General features: G+C 41.0%; 1 protein-coding gene across 1 annotated transcript; it reads right to left on the bottom strand.

Moving 5' to 3' along the window:
- Positions 1–10,215: 10,215 nt before the first annotated feature.
- On the bottom strand, positions 10,216–10,971 carry LOC138880987 (uncharacterized). The gene is made up of 2 exons (XM_070161173.1): positions 10,705–10,971; positions 10,216–10,629 (listed from the first exon to the last, which is right to left on the bottom strand). The coding sequence occupies exons 1-2, from the start codon at positions 10,969–10,971 to the stop codon at positions 10,216–10,218; spliced, it is 681 nt and encodes a 226-aa protein (XP_070017274.1).
- Positions 10,972–17,093: the final 6,122 nt, after the last annotated feature.

Here is a 17,093-nt window from a genome sequence, read left to right as displayed (position 1 = left end):
ATATGAGCAGTCCTGGTATCAGAAACCGGTCAGCATTACCCGGTATCCGCCAAGCTCAGGTTCCCATGCAGCAATAACATGTCCGAATATGAAGCCTGCATTCTAGGGATTAAACTGACCATTGATATGAACATTCAGGAGCTACTAGTAATCGGAGACTCGGACCTACTCATACATCAGGTTCGAGAAGAATGGGCAACCAAGAATCCCAAGATACTCCCTTAGCTGCATCACATACAGGAATTGAGAAAGAGGTTCAGAAAGATGGAATTCCAGCATGTTCCCAGGGTAAAGAATGAGTTCGCCGATGCACTTGCCACTTTGTCATCTATGATTCAGCATCCGGATACAAATTTCATTGACCCCATCCAGGTCAATATTCATGACCAACCAGCTTATTGTGCTCATGTTGAGGAAGAAGCCGACGGGAAACCATGGTTCCACGATATCAAAGAGTATTTGACCATAAGAGAATATCCAGATCTTGCCAATGCTACCCAGAAATGCATGCTTCGGAGACTATCCAATAATTTCTTTCACAGCGGAGGAATCCTGTACAGGAGGACTCCTGATTTGGGTTTACTAAGGTGTGTCGATGCAAGGGAAGCAACCAAGTTATTGGAGGAAGTATATTCAGGGACCTGCAGACCGCACATGAATGTTTTTGTTTTAGCAAAGAAGATACTCCGAGCAGGATATTTCTGGATGACTATGGAAACAGACTGCATCCAGCATGTCCGAAAGTGCCATCACTGTCAGATACATGCAGATATGATAAAAGTGCCTCCAAACGAGCTTAATGCAACAAGCTCACCATGGTCGTTCGCCGCTTGGGGAATGGATGTTATCGGTCCAATCGAGCCTACCGCGTCAAACGGGCACAGGTTCATCTTGGTAGCAATTGATTATTTTACTAAATGGGTTAAAGCAGCATCATACAAAGCGGTTACCAAGAATGTGGTAGCAAATTTCGTCCGCGACCGTATTGTTTGTCGGTTCGGAATTCCAGAGTCAATCATCACCGACAATGATTCAAATCTTAACAGCGACCTGATGAAAACAATGTGTGAGACTTTCAAGATCAGACACAAGAACTCTACGGCTTATAGACCGCAGATGAATGGAGCCATAGAAGCGGCCAACAAAAACATCAAGAAGATATTAAGGAAGATGATCGAGAGGCAGAAACAATGGCATGAGAAGTTGTCATTCGCCTTATTGGGTTATCGTACCACAGTTCACACATCAACCGGAGCAACTCCCTACATGCTGGTTTATGGTACAGAGGCGGTCATTCCCGCTGAGGTAGAAATTCCATCATTAAGGATCATACAAGAAGCCGAGTTAGATGACGCAGAATGGGTAAAAGGTCGCTACGAGCAGTTAGCCCTCATAGATGGAAAGAGGATGAATGCAGTCTGTCACGATCAGTTATACCAAAACAGAATGTCCAGAGCCTTCAACAAGAGAGTTAAACCAAGGAAGTTTACACCAGGACAACTGGCGTTGAAGAAGATATTTCCACATCAAGACGAAGCCAAAGGGAAATTCTCGCCCAATTGGCAGGGTCCATACATGGTTCACCGAGTCCTAACTGGAGGAGCCCTTATTCTTACAGAAATGGACGGAGAAGTCTGGCCGAAGCTGATCAACTCAGACGCAGTAAAGAGATACTACATTTGATCGTATGCTTTTCTTTATGATGTAATTGAACTACGCCTGACCTGATTCACGTTTAAAAGGGGATACGTAGGCAGCCCTATGGGTTCGGTCACATTTTAATAAAAATTCCATTTTCCCCGCTAGTGGAACTAGGACAGAATTTTGAGGAGGATCCTCAAAATTCCGAAGTCAGTTTGTCAGCTTTCGCATCAACATCAACCCAGTAAACTGGGGCAGAACTTTGAGGAGGACCCTCAAAATTTTGGAATCGATCCGCTTTCAGTTATTCAGCACAGCTATCAGCAGCGCCAGCCCAGTGAACTGGGGCAGAATTTTGAGGAGGAACCTCAAAATTTCGGAGCAAGCAAGGTTGTCGTGTCTTGAACCACATTGTAGTTGTTGGTTCATCCAAAATAAAATCATTTTTTTCAAAATATATATACTTACATTACATTTACTGAATCATGCATAAACATCATTTGCGTCATCGTCGTTTAGCAATGCTACCCCAATGATACGTAACGTCAGGAGCCAAGGGATACGAATTAACCTTCCCCCTCTACAGAACTCACGATTTTTCTTTGGATGCAGGAACTCAGATCGCAATGCAAAACGCATTCACTCTTCAAAGTCGAAACCCTCAAAACAATCACTTAACTCACAAAGGTCTACTATCTACACCCAACATTCCCCAGTAGTCATGATATCGCAACCGCATATCAGCTAAGAAAATTACTACTATTTGCTCATTTACATTCCTGCTCTGCATAAGGCTACTTTCTGCCTTTCGAGGTTAAGCTCTACCTCCATCTGCATTTTGCATAAGGCTACTTTTCTACCTTCCGAGGTTAAGCTCTACCTCCATCCTGCATAAGGCTACTTATCTGCCTTTCGAGACTAAGCTCTTTCTCCATCTGCATTCTTGCATAAGGCTACTTATCTGCCTTTCGAGGTTAAGCTCTACCTCCATCCTGCATAAGGCTACTTATCTGCCTTTCGAGACTAAGCTCTGTCTCCATCTGCATTCTTGCATAAGGCTACTTTTCTGCCTTCCGAGGTTAAGCTCTACCTCCATCATCACCTGCATAAGGCTACCTTATCTGCCTTTCGAAACTAAGCATTGTCTCCATCCGTTTTTCCTGCATTGCATAAGGCTACCTTTCTGCCTTTCGAGGCTAAGCTATGTATCCATCCTGCATCCTGCATAAGTCTATCTTCTGCCTTTCGAGACTAAGCTCTGGCTCCATCTGCATTTTGCATAAGGATACTCTCTGCCTTCCGAGGTTAATCCCTACCTCCATCCTGCATAAGGCTATCTTCTGCCTTCCGATACTAAGCTCTGTCTCCATCATGCATCCTGCATAAGGCTATCTTCTGCCTTCCGAGGTTAAGCACTACCTCCATTTGCATTTCTGCATAAGGCTACTCTCTGCCTTCCGAGGTTAAGCACTACCTCCATCATGCATAAGGCTATCTTCTGCCTTTCGAGACTAAGCTCTGTCTCCATCTGCATTTTACATAAGGCTACTTTCTGCCTTCCGAGGTTAAGCCCTACCTCCATCCTGCATAAGGCTATCTTCTACCTTTCGAGACTAAGCATTGTCTCCATCCTTCATGGTTGAAACATCACCACTCTGTTTTCCATTCGGCTAAAATATCGCCACCTGAATGTTAAATTTACTCTTCGGCTGAAATATCGCCACCTGCATTTTAAAATTTACGCTCTGGCTGAAAGATCGCCACATCTTTGCATTGATTTGGCTGAATTATCGCCACCTGCATTTTAAATTTATGCTTTGGTTGAAATATCGCCACCCCTTTGCATTAATTTGGCTGAAAGATTGCCACCTTCTCATGGGCTGAAAAATCGCCAACCCATTCAAAGGCGTCACAGTTCGGAGGCATCATCTGTATAGCCCAAGAACGCCATTTCATGGCCTGTGAATTTTTACTTTTATGCTCTTCATGGCCCAGGACATCATAGTCTGAGGACGTCATCTTGACAGTCTGAAGACAACATTCATGGTTCAACGGGAACTTGCATCACGTTTAAATTACGCAATATATACGCACATCATTCATCTGCAGGTACACCGGTTGGCTCACGACCATCTCAGCAGGAGCGATTCTGCTCTGGTTCTCCGCAGCCTGTCCAACCTCCAAACCCCTCTCAAATCTGACCATCGCGTCCGTCTTTTCGAATTTCCATCGGCATATTCCGCCAATGGTTCCTGAACTACATATAGCCTGATTCCTGTAAAACCAGGGATATGTAGGCAGCTCAGAAACCAGAGCACGGTCAAAATTCTTCTACAATCGCCAATTCCGGTCAAAATTGGTCATCTTATCTTTACCCGACAACTCTTTCATCCTCCTCGGGTAAAGAAGGGCAGCTGTTGATACCCAATTTTCCCTATGTATTTTTTATATACTCAAAACACTTTCAAAATAGCATATGTGTGCATATATGAGCACCCCAAAAGATTTTGGCATTTTAAATAATTTTTAATACCAATTTATGGCCTATTGTGCACTATAAAATCCATTAATTATTCCCAAAACTTGTCATTTTGGTGAATAATTTATTTCACTCTCACATTTACGTCAAAATATAATTTACATGATTTTTGCATAATTTTAAATCCATTTGGTATTTTTAAACTAAAATTGCATGAAATTGCAATTTTAGCCTACTTCTAGATTTAATAGCAATTTTTATTACAAAATCAATCCTAATATTTTTAAATTACTACCTACATATTGTTTATCAACCCAGTATTTTTAATTTGATTTTTAACATCTTTTACTATTTTTATAAATTCAAAAGGGAAAATGGCTATTTCAATTTTAGCCTCTTTTTGATTTCAATTACAGTCTAATTCTAACCCCCCAATTCCCAACCTAATTTCATTTCTACCCGACCCAGACCCAACTAAACGAACCCACCCGGATCCCATTTTAAAATCATGGTCGTTGATTGTTTTAATCAACGACCCCCGTTTGCCCTTTCCTTTTTAACCTAACGACCCCCCAATCCCCTCTCATTCACTCACTCGTCTCTATCTCTCACTCTCTCTAGAACCTTCCACCTCCTCGCTTCTCCGATGAGCTCCCTTCACCTTCTCCGGCCATTTTCTGACCTAAATCCACGGTGGTTTCACCACCCACCAGTCACCTAAGGCTCCTCGCACTTGATTACTGAAGTTCCATGGCCTTGGCCACTAAGAATCGAACCTAGACCTTTGTCGATTCAAGTTCTACGGCCATCTTCGGCTCATCTCCGGCGTGTCTTAGCCTTATGAGTCCATCTCGACTCGGACCAGCCCCTTTTCCAGGCCTTTCTCATTTTCTAGAGTTTCTCTAAAACCCTATGCCATTTCGAGGTTTTCTTGTTTCTCTCTAGATCTACTTTAGATCCGTGCTATTTCTGAGGTTTTTAAAGTATTTCTTACATCATTTCAAGTTTTTGCTTTCAAAACTGTTCGTCTTCTCGAACCTAGGGTTTCCTTGATTTTTACTTGTTCTACTGTGATTTCTTACCGTATTTTGCTTTGCTGTAACTCCTAAGTGTTTTAACTCTGGCTTCTATGCATTTTTCTTTTTCTGTATTTCCTCCTAGGGTTTCCTAGTGATTTCCTTTATTGTGTTTTCTTTCATTATGATTCCATGAAATGTTTATGTTCCTTGGATTTTCTGAGTTTACTTTGCCTGATTTTCTATGCTTTCGTCTTTACATTTAATCTATGGAGGAAACCCTAGATTTTGGGGGTTTTCAAAACACTTGTGTGCGATTGTTTTGCTTCCTGTGTCTAAACTAGTTTGATTTCAAAAACCCTAATTTCTAAGTTCGTCTCATGTTCTCTGATTCTTGTTAAGCTTTTCAAGACCTTCTGATTTCTCTCATGCTATCTGACACTCTCTTCTAGCTATGTTCTTCTACTCTTGATTGCATGACCACTCTGTTTGTTTAATTCCAGCTTCCCATGTTTAAAGCTATGCACTCTTTTTAGTCAGACCTTTCCCTCTCGAAATAACCCTAATTTTAGGGATTGATTTCAGACTACCATTGTGTGAGTTGTTTGATTCTTTCTTTGTTTAATTTGGACCTTTTTATGACTTGGTTCATTATTGATTTCGAATCCTTGATTCCTTGATTTACTATGTACTAGTTGATTTACTTCTTACCTTATTTACCTAACTGTGTATTTTTAAACTTTCCTTATGTATTTACCCTTCATTTCCCAATGTGTTACTTGATTTTCTTTCCTTAAATAAAACTCTGCCCTTTTACCGTTCAAATTTGGACTCCTTAATTAAAGGAATCCGCTTCTCCTGATTGATTCTAATTGATATTGAATTATTCTTTGCCTTGCTTACTTGCCTGGTTTTTTAAACTATAAATACCCTGCTCTTTTTTCTTTAAACACACGAACAATAGAGTTCAAAAACACACACACACTAAAAGCTCTTTTCTTTTTACCACTATTAGTACTACTGCTGTGTCTAGTCAGCTGAAAGCCAAGGCTAGACTATAGAATCTTGCTTGCTTTACTCAAGTGTTTGCTAAGGCTTGAGTGGACTCTCTGGCTGTTTTCTTGCTTTGTTTGTTCGGCTGTTTGTAAGTTGCAACTGGTATGTCTTCATAAGTTAAATAACATTCTCCAAAACTATGTATTTATTTCTCCCTTTCACATGTCCCTCACTATATGTTTGTATTGTGCTTTCCTGCATTCTATAGCTATACTTTAGTCTGTTATGTTCTTTCTTCATGTTTCTGCACCTTTAAGTTATGTTATGCTTTCTTGTCCTTCCTTGATGTTTTTCTATACATGCATTCCATGTGAACCCTTTCCATGTAACCCCTTATGTGTGAGTACTATTCTAGGTTAGGGTAGCATCCCATTTCTATCCATGACCTGGGACCAGGTTCTCTTGAACCTTACTCAAATCAGTCCCATTCCCTTCTTCCCCCTTTATGTGCTGAGCCTTGACTAGAGTCTGGTAGTGTCCTAATCACCATCCAGGCTCAAGTCTGACTTTAAAAAGTCTGCTCTTTATTTGTTTGGATCAAGTAAAGGGTCAGGAATGTGCCTGCCTATACTCATGGATGGGTATGACCACCCTTTGCTCTGATTCCCTCAACTCCCCTCACTTTACACTTGCTCCTAGTTCCTTAAGTTCTGCCCCCTTTGGTAAGGCATGCTTTGGGACCCTTGAGCTCTCTCTGAAGTTGGATGTCTGAGGGCTGGCATTTCTCCACTGCACTACTCTGTTGCTATTATAATTACTCAGAGTGTTAAGCATTGCCTGGAGTTCTTAAGACTCCTTGGAACTTTGAAAACATTCTGAGAAAGGAGAAGGCTTTGGAAATTCGAAATTGGTTAATCACATGTTGTTGGGCATTAAGGTTGCATTGGGCTTCCTCGGATCTATCTGTAGTGTTGATGTATTTATTTTTAGTCTTTTCCTTCCAGTTCTGTAATAACTTTGTAAAAGAAACTCGAGAAAAATATTAGTAAAGGGTGTGGGAGGGGTTTATGTTGCATGCATAAATCAAAGGGTAGAGATCATGCCTATAGGTCTTTTGTACTTTAAATTTTACTAGAAATCCTGCCTATAGGTTTGTTTAATATTCCTAATTCAGTCACCTAGATACCATGCCTATAGGGTTTAACGTTTAATTATATTGCAAATCACTAGAGATCCTGCCTATAGGATTTTAACATTCATGTAATCAATTGCATATAGAAACCATGCCTATAGGAAATGCATATGCATTAGGCAAACTATAGGGTAATTAAACATTCATCTATTTACCAACTCTTTAACAGGCCTTAAAATCAAGTATAGATACCATGCCTATAGTTTTTCGTCTCAAATCTGTCTGATTCGTTTAAGCAGTAATAGTCCGTTAACTGGTCCTTAATGTCTTGATGTAATGCTTTCAATAAAACTCTTGTAAACCAGTATGCTTTTTAAACTCTTCAAATCTGCATCTTTTCCTGAACAGTTCTTTTAAACATTCTGCCTAAACATTTTACTCAGTCCCTGAAATTGTCTTTTAAAACAGTCCTGTAACTCACGCTTTTCTTAAAGATGTTCTTGCCTTTGAAACTCTTTCACAACTCTTCTGCATTCCCTTTTCCTACTCAAACAATCCGCTGATTTCAAATTCGTTTATAAACTTACTGCAGTCTTTATTTTCTTTTAAACTCTTCTGCATTAAGACCTCAATAACTAACAATCAGATCTGAGGGGCTTGATGCAGACTTTTTATCCAACTTTAAGTGTTAAACCGATTCGTCCGCCTCTTAATTTCTTAACTTTAAAGACCAAATCAGTATGTGCAAGTCATGCTAAACTAGTTGCTATGTGATTCAAAGGGGTTATGTGAAGCCTTTGTATGTTTGTTTATTCCCCATTACTTGCTACTTGTTTTGATTGACGCCCTAGTATTTTTATCCTTTTGAAACTCCATATATGCCTCTATCCCTTTTCTCCCCCACTTTTAGTTGTAGATGTCCTGATACCCTGGGACTGATAGGTTGGGACGGGTACTAGCATGCAATAAGTAAACGAGACTGATCACGTTTAAATACCTTAACAGGGTAGGAAGGGTAAATATGGATATGATGACTGATGCGCTAATATCACGTGCGACCCCTCTTTTGAGGAGTGATCGCTGGGTATTGCATTGAAGTGATCCATATTAATTATAAACTTAGGACTCCTCTCCCTTTACTTGCTTTCATCCCTTCTTGTAAAACTGTTCAAATCTCTTTTTCATGAATTTCTGCCTTCTCTACTTATCTTTGAAAATTTTCAACTTGGTCGCAATCTTATGTGCGAATCCTTATTTGAGCCTTGATTGTTTACTTGTAAAGTCACAATTGCAACATGGCCGGGAACCACACTAGTGGATCTTCAGGGGTGCCTAATACCTTCCCCTCGGGATAATTTCTGGCCTTTCCCTAATCTCTGGTCTCTTCATCTCAAACCATTCTTAAAGTGTCCTAATGCACTATAATCATTAGGTGGTGACTCTACAACTTCCAAACCCAATTCTCGAAAGGGAATAGAGTTGTCCTCCCAATGTCGTATACCCGATTTCTGACCCCACAGTTAGAGGAAAAGGGGGCGTCGACACCAGGTTGATCCCATTTGCAAGCATAGGCTGATCTCTCTGATAGTAGACCTTTGGGACCCATCGACGGCTTTGAAATTGATGGCCCCATCCTTGATCTCGTGCAAGCTCTTTCCCAATGTTCTGAGAGTTACTAACGGACAGATGTTGAGGCTAGAGCCTCTATCGATCAAGAATCTAGTGATGAAGTAATCCTCGCATTGGACAGTGATGTGTAGGGCCATGTTGTGACTCAGTCCTTCCGGCGGCAGTTCATCTTTGTGAAAGGTGATTTTGTGGCTTTCCAGTATTTGTCCTACCAAATTTGCCATTTCGCCCCCAGTTATGTTGTTGGGCACATAAGTTTCGCTCAATATCTTCATCAAGGCATAACTTGTATAAGAGCTAGGATGGAGATCTGTGCTGCTGTTTTGTTCAACTACTCAACGACCGAATACTCCTTAACTTGTATTTTCCTCCAAAGATCATCGGGACCAGTTTCAGTAGTCCGTCTCGAGGCTTGCTTACTGGACTCAGCTAGGTGCTCTAGAGTGTAAACCCTACCTGTTCTGGTCATACCTTGCGCAACAATTACTTCTCCCGTCTTGGTCTTTCCTTTCCTCCTTGCTTCAGTTGTGTAATCCCATGGTATGGCATTTTAGTGGAACGGTGTTATGTCTGAAATTGCTATAGGAATGGGTCCCTCGGTGGTAACACAATAACGTCAAAGAGTACAGGTGCCTTTGGATCCCCAAACTCAACCTCAATTGGCCCAGCTACCTTCGCAGAAGAAGGTGCTTCAAATTCGAGAGGTGTAGACATGTTGACTTCATTGCCCCTGGAGGGCTGGTTCTGTACAGCAATCAGGTTAAGTCTGACTGTCGGTTTCTTTGTCTCATCATCCTCAGCAATCAATCATATCGATCCCTTGGGGTCCCAGTCATCTTCGATCTCAATCATGTCAATATCCCCACCTCTGTGATCAAGTAGAGGGTTGTTGCAGACATTGGGAGTAGGCTCCTTTGCTACGATAACCTTATTGTCGATCAGAGTTTGAATCTTGTCCTTCAACGAGCGGCACTCATCAATGGTATATCCTTTCATGTCGGAGTGGTACGCATAGGTCTTATTAGGGTTGACCCAATGGGAATGATTTTCTGAAGTTATGGCAGGGATAGGGGAGATGTAACCAACAACTTTAAGTTCTCATACAGTTGGTCAATTGGCTCAGCGATGGCTGCATATTGTCTGGGAGGTCTACGGTTAAAATTTGGTCTGGGTCTAGGGAAATTTTGGCGAGTGGGAGGTAATTGGTAGTGAGGGGGTTGGGCATTATAAGCTTGGTAAACAGTTGTAGTTTGAAAGCATCTGGGTGAAGTGGGTTGATATGCGGGAGGTGGAGATGATTGGTAAACGGGTGATAGATTTTGCTAAGAGGGTGCGGGTGCTTGGTAATTCGGGATAGGCTGATATATAAGTGGAAGTGACGGGTAAGTATGGTATTTTAGTGGTGGTTTGGCTCCCTGTTCGACCATCACAACATTGATGTCCTTCTTCTTGGACGTGCCACCAGATTGTAAAGCCTTGTTGGTGGCCTGCAATGCTTCAAGATTAGTAACCATACCATTCTTAATGTCTTCCTCAATTCTTTCTCCCATCTTGATGATATCGAAGAATTTCTGGCCCTCGATCAGCATCAACCTCTCATAATATTGTGGGTCCTGAGCCCGGACGAAGAATCTGTTCATTTGTTCCTCTTCTAAGGTCGGCCTGACCTTAGCATCCTCTGATCTCCAACGAGTAACATACTCACGGAATGTCTCGGTTGGCTTCTTCTTCAGATTCTAGATGTAGAATACATCTGGTGCATTCTCTGTATTGAATCTGAATCTATTCATTAAATCCGATGCCATACCTACCCAGCTTGTCCATTTCTTGGGGTCTTGACTGATGTACCAGGATAAAGCATCCCCCTTCAGGTTTCTCATGAAGAGTTTCATACGGATTTTCTCAATCCTCCCGACTCCAACCAACTTATCACAATATGTCCTCAAATGGACTCTGGGATCTCCCGTGCCATCGAACATTTCGAACTTGGGAGGTTTGTATCCCTCCGGAAGTTCAACATCTGGCTGAATGCAGAGGTCCTCATAATTCAACCCCTCTATTCCTTTGTTTCCTTCCATGCCCTGAACTCGACTGGTCAATTTCTTAAGTTTTGCTGCCAAGTTTCTGATAAGAGAGTCCTTGTCATCAGACTCAGGTGCACTTAAGATTAGTTGTGTGTAGTGGGGTATGGTATCTACGTAGATGTGAGTGTTGTGGGGGTGGTCATTTATGGTGTTTAGTGGTTCAGGAATGGGTAGTGGAGTGTGGCATGTGTTGCAATGTTGAGCATGAGTGGGTTGCATCTGTGGTTGTGGGGTGTTCTGTGGAGGTGCAGGATTTTGAGCATTTGAGAAGTTGACATCAGGAGCGGTGAGAGTGAATGATAAATTTGCCAAATTCCGAACTTGATCCAGTTCTTCTTGGAACTTCAACAGTTTCTGCTCAAGTTGGGCAACAGTTTCCTTAGCAACAGGGGTACCCTGAGGAATCTCAATTCTTTCAACTTCCTTTCTGGCGCTTGAATCTCCCATTCTACCTTTGTTCTTGTTCTGGATAGGATTCGGAGGAGGAGGAAGAGGGCCCTTGGATCTCGTACTGTATGATGATGGTGCCAAAATACACGAACTAACCTTTGGGGAGGGGAATAAAAATAAAGAAAAACAAAAAAAGGTAACAAGTTAGTGCGGGTTATGAGAAGAAAATGTTGCAATATTTAAACACATTGTGCAAGAATATAAATCCTGTCCTAATTTGGGTGCCTCGTTGCGCCCGAGGTAGGCCTAGCGACAAATTAATTTGGAGAACTTATAATGCTAAATGCCTCATTTTATTGATAAAAATAAGACGAATTCACAACGATGCTAAATAACAGAAAATAAAATGTCACTAGTGGCCATTGGCCTTATTACATCATTAAAAGAAAAATAAAAGGCTCCTAACTACTTGGTCCCAGAAGGACCTTCCCTAGATTTGGCATCTTTATCCCCCTCGAACAGCTTCACCAGCTCGCGCAGTCCTAGCAGCAGATACGCTTGGGCCAAATGTCCGCCTGCATTCCCTTCAGCGTTTCGACAATCTTCAATCCTCTTGAGGAACTTTCCTTCTAGCTCCACTAGACCCCGCTCCAAATACCCTAGTCGTTTGTTGGCGCTGACAGCCATATCCTTCTATTCTTCGATCAACTTTTGATGGGCTTCTTGTATTTCCTAATGCTCACTTTCACACTCTCAAATTCTCTTGCACAGTTGATTGTACTTAACCCGTGCTTCAGCTTTTTCATAGATGATTCTGTGTCCGTGAATGAACCCGGGCTGACCCATACCATTGTGATCATTTTCCAACCAACCCAAATAGTGCGGCACGCAACCAGCGTGATACCTGTCTGGCTCAATAGATTCTTTCCCCAAAACGAGCTTGCAATGCCACATGTGTTGAGCTTGGCATTTGTGAGGGCTATCATCGTCATGGAAATCAGCCCTAAAGTGACTCATTTTGTCGACCCTTGGTATGATTTGCTTTCTTCCCGCCTGCCTTATGGCTCGGAGGGGAACGTAGGGATAAGTTCCTCTTAGACCAATGAGTATGAGAAATAGTGCATCTCGGGATCGAACAATGAATTCTTCCGTAGGGAACCATTAGACCATCCACTATACCTGGTCTTCTTTTAGATTCTCGAATAGCTCTACCCATCTTCCAGCGTCCTTTGGCTGAACGAACATGTTAGACATATAATCCATACGCCTTGGCTGGTGGAAGGAAATGTGATCATCCCAGTCTCTGCGTAAGATCTCTTGTCGGTATTCTCCTTTCTGGATGTGCTCCATGAGCCAGAGCTGAAGTAATAAATTCCATCCCTCAAAATGACTAGCTTTTCGCTGACAGTTGTCCAGAGCCCGGTATATCTCAACAACAATCATGGGCACTATACTGAAAGGTTGTCCGCTAATTCCTTCCATCAGAGTCTTGGTTACCATGGCCAATCTAGTGTGGATCCTAGCCTTCTTCATAGGGAACACTATCATCCCCAGGAAACAAAACATGAATACGAAGACCCTTCTGTGAATATGCCCCAGTGAGGTGAGGGCAAATTCATCTGAGTAGGTGTGGTATGACTTGCTATGGTCGTACCTCTCGTACAGATAGTCGAATAGGATGTAGGAGTCTTTCAGACAGGTCAAGTCTAGGTTCTTCTTCAGTCCCATCATCTTAAGGAAACCCCTACCCTTGCGATTCTCTGGCATAAGAAAACCTGGAGTCTCCTAAGGAATACCAGCTAAGCCTCCTATTTCTTCGAGCAAAAGAGTCATTTCAAGGTCCCCGAAGCGGAACACGGACCTGTCACTATCCTAGAACAGAGTTGCAGCCTCTATGATTTTGTTGTCAGGATGGATTTCTAGAAGAGAAGGCAGATTCCCTAAGTATTTGCGGACGAGTATCTGGTCACTGGAGTGGAGATCTTCCCATCAATTCAGCAGCCTTGGATGAATGTTGGTTACCATGCCAAATCTGGGGACTTCGTGCCTCATTTTCTGCAAAATAAAGTGTTAGACCCCTACCCCGCCAGACTCGACTATTTAAATCAATAATTAGCATAAAAAGCATTTAGTTCTCCAAATAAATGCACAGAACGTGTAGGTGTCCATTTGGGTTTCAGGGAAACCCAATGGACTTTGGACAAGGCTAATTTAATGAGCTATTATGTGGACAACATAACTGACTCGGCTAGGTTTGACCATGATGCATGCACAGTTAGACAGAGTAAGGTTTCTAATTGGGTATTAGACAGGTACTCTTGAGCGGATAACTCAAGAGGGAAAGGCACAGAACCGTCGACTACACCGCTGATCGACTGGTTTTACCGTAAATACGCCTTTGCCGAATTTAAAGGGTGATAATATTGGAAGACCGCAACCACTCATTATAAGCGTTGCTATGGTATTTGTTTGGAACGAGTGGAATATGATGTTGAATATGCAGTTTACAAGAATGAAACAAATTGGCATGTATTTTCACGTTTATAAGATAAATGATTACAATAATTGCAGTAATTACAAACAGTATTGAAATAAAGCAGTAAAGGAAAGCAGCTAAAGGAAAGAAAAGACATGAAGAGCCAAGTCAGTTTCGTAGCAAATAAAAGATAGTAAATACAACTATTAATGAGATAGTAAAGTCACAAGTAACATCCATTGGTAAAAGCCTAAAGAAAATCCCCAACAGAGTTGTCATACTGTCGATGCCCCCTTTTTTCTCTAACCGTGGGGTCAGAAATCGGGTATACGACATTGGGAGGACAACTCTATTCCCTTTCGATAATTGGGTTTAGAAGTTGAAGAGTCGCCACCTAATGATTATAGTGCATTAGGACACTTTTTTAGAAGAGTTTGAGTTGAAAAACCAGAGTTCGGGTAAGGGCTAAAAATTATCTCGAGGGTAAGGTGTTAGGAACTCCTCAAGATCCACTAGTGTGGTTCCCGGCCATGTTGCAATTGTGACTTTACAAGTAAACAATCAAAGCTCAAATAAGGACTCACATATAGCATTGCAATTAGGTTGAAAACTTTTGAAAGTATATAGAGAGGGCAGAAATAAAAAAAAAAAGATTTGAATAATTCTTACAAGAAGAGATGAAAGCAAATAAAGGGAGGGGGATCCTAAGTTTATAATTAATATGGATCACTTCAATGCAATACCCAGCGATCACTCCTCAGAAGAGGGGTCACACGTGATATTAGCGCACCGATCATCATATCCATATCTATCTTTCCCACCCTGTTAAGGTATTAAAGCACGAAATGGTATCGTTACATATTGCATGCTAGTACCCGTCCCACAATCCTGTCAGTCTCGGAGGCATTGAGACTACTAATCCTAAAGGGGAGGGAGTTGGGGCTTTTTGGGGAGTTTCAAAGGACAAAATACTAAGGCGTCAATCAAAACACATAATGCAATAAATGGGAGGGCAAATAAGCAAGTAAGGCTCAAGTAAACCTCCTTAACTCGGATAAGCCATAGAGTTTAGCATGTCTTGCACACACTGGTTTGGTCTGTATTAAACTTAAACGTTAAGCCAGGCTAATTTATCACATATTTTCAGATAAGAAGTCCGAATTAGGCCTGCCTGCTTGTTGTAATTATCAAAGACTGATGCAGTTATAAAAATTTACCCTAAGGCTTGCCTAGGCGTTAAACAGAACCTATAGGCATGATATCTATCAATTTTAGGAAAAACAAAGAAAGTAAACTGATTGCAGAAAAGATTTGTTAGTTACAAAAACATAAGTTCTGCAGCTGTTTACACGTTATTGCTACTGATTTTAGACGAATTAGCGATTCAAGTTAGTCAACAGCTCCTATAGGCATGCTTTCTAAGTGTCACTGATTTTAAACATTGTTTTTTAAACAATGTTATTATTATACAGAAATCCTATAGGCAGGTCATCTATATGCAATTGGTTAGTTGTTTAAATCTTATAACAAGTTTGCCTAATGACGGATGCACATGCAAAATTGCAGAAAATCTTATAGACATGGTATCTATATGAAAGTGTAGAAAATCCTATAGGCATAGTATGAAAATGCAGAGTTCCTATGCCATCTATATGAAAATGCAGAGTTTCAGTGATTTGTATAAGATGCAGAACTTTTAGAGACAGTAATTCCTACAAGCATGATCTCTAGATGGGATACAGAATTTCAGAAATGCTAACCCCTATAGGCATGATATCTACCCCTTGCATGCATAGTTCCCCACCCCCTTTTTACTAGCCGACCCCAAATGTTATTACAAAATTATTACAGACCAGAATTAGTCAAAAAATAAGTAAAATACATCCGAAAACAGAATTCCAACTAAAGAGGGCCTAATTCAAACTCCCAGTCTGACATATGTAGTAAACCAACTTCCAAGGATCCAGATTTACAAAGCCTTCTCTTGTTTGGGATGTGTCAAAGTTCCAAGGAACTTCAAGAGCTCCAGGCAGTGCTAACACCCAAACATCATTTCAGAATTGTAGTAAAGTGCAGTGTGGAAAAGCCAGCCCTCAAATGTCCAAGTTCAGAGGGAACTCAAGGTCCCAAGGCAAGGCTCATATAAGAGGGGCAAAACTTAAAGTCTAAAAGTAAGTGCAAGTGCAGGGGAGGGGAAATGATAAGCTGGTGGTCATGCCAAGCAATTTGAAGTGTTGGCGCACCCTTGACCAATTTTTCATTTTCAAATTGAGGAGTTATGACTTATTGAAAGCCAGGTTCAGGCCTGGATAGCCATTTAAAGGCTACCAGACCATAAACTTTAACTCAGCATACATTGGAGGTAATGATAGGGAATTCATAATAGAAACAGTAAACAAAGGAAGAGGGGGCAAAGGGCATGATCAGCAATGAAACATACTGGCACACTCTTTACTTGGGGTCAAAATTTAGTTCATGGATAACAATTCATGTTGACATGCCCTGAATACCCATTTATAAATACATAGAGGGTAAGGGAGTACGGATCAAGCATTTGCAGGAAAGTAAAGCGAACAGTAGCATATGAACATGTCAAACTCTGCAGGTAATAGGCATAGATATAAAGTTTATAAGTAAACACATTAGGATGATTGCTGGGAACTGAGTTAAGACATACCAGTAAAAGAGCAAGAGTAGGATGCAAAGACAAAGTAGTAATAGTATATTAGCCTTGGCTTTTAGCCGGCTAATAATAAGAAGGAGCAGAGAACAGCAGTAGAGCAAAAGAGCAAAAGGGAATGCAAATTTTGAAAGTATTCAGTGGTGTGTGTAAGTCAGAAGACTGTTGTGTGTTTTTTGTAAAGACTTAGGGTATTTATAGTCAAACGTAGGTGGTAAAATAAGGTAAAAATCACGGAAATATATTAATTGAAGAACTCGGAATCAATTAATCAAGGAATCAAGGAAGTACGCTCATTAATTAAGGGAATCAAAATCAAATGAAAAGATTCATCACTATATAAGGCAAATAGGAAAAATCAGTGTAGGATTAAATAAGGAAAGAGTCAAGGTTCAGTATTGCATATAGTAGTCGAGTAAGACCAAATTCAGGAAAATTCCAATTAAAGAAAGGCTTAAAAGAACAGAGTACTATAACAAATGAGGTAACAAAACCAATTAATTCAAACGGGCGGGTAGAATGTTAGTTTTTTTTAAGAAAGTTTTTGAATTACCAATCATTCAAGGAAAA

This window comes from Nicotiana sylvestris, chromosome 11, assembly GCF_000393655.2.
Source record: "Nicotiana sylvestris chromosome 11, ASM39365v2, whole genome shotgun sequence".
NCBI lineage: Eukaryota > Viridiplantae > Streptophyta > Magnoliopsida > Solanales > Solanaceae > Nicotiana > Nicotiana sylvestris.
This window is presented reverse-complemented; position numbering and strand designations above follow the sequence as displayed.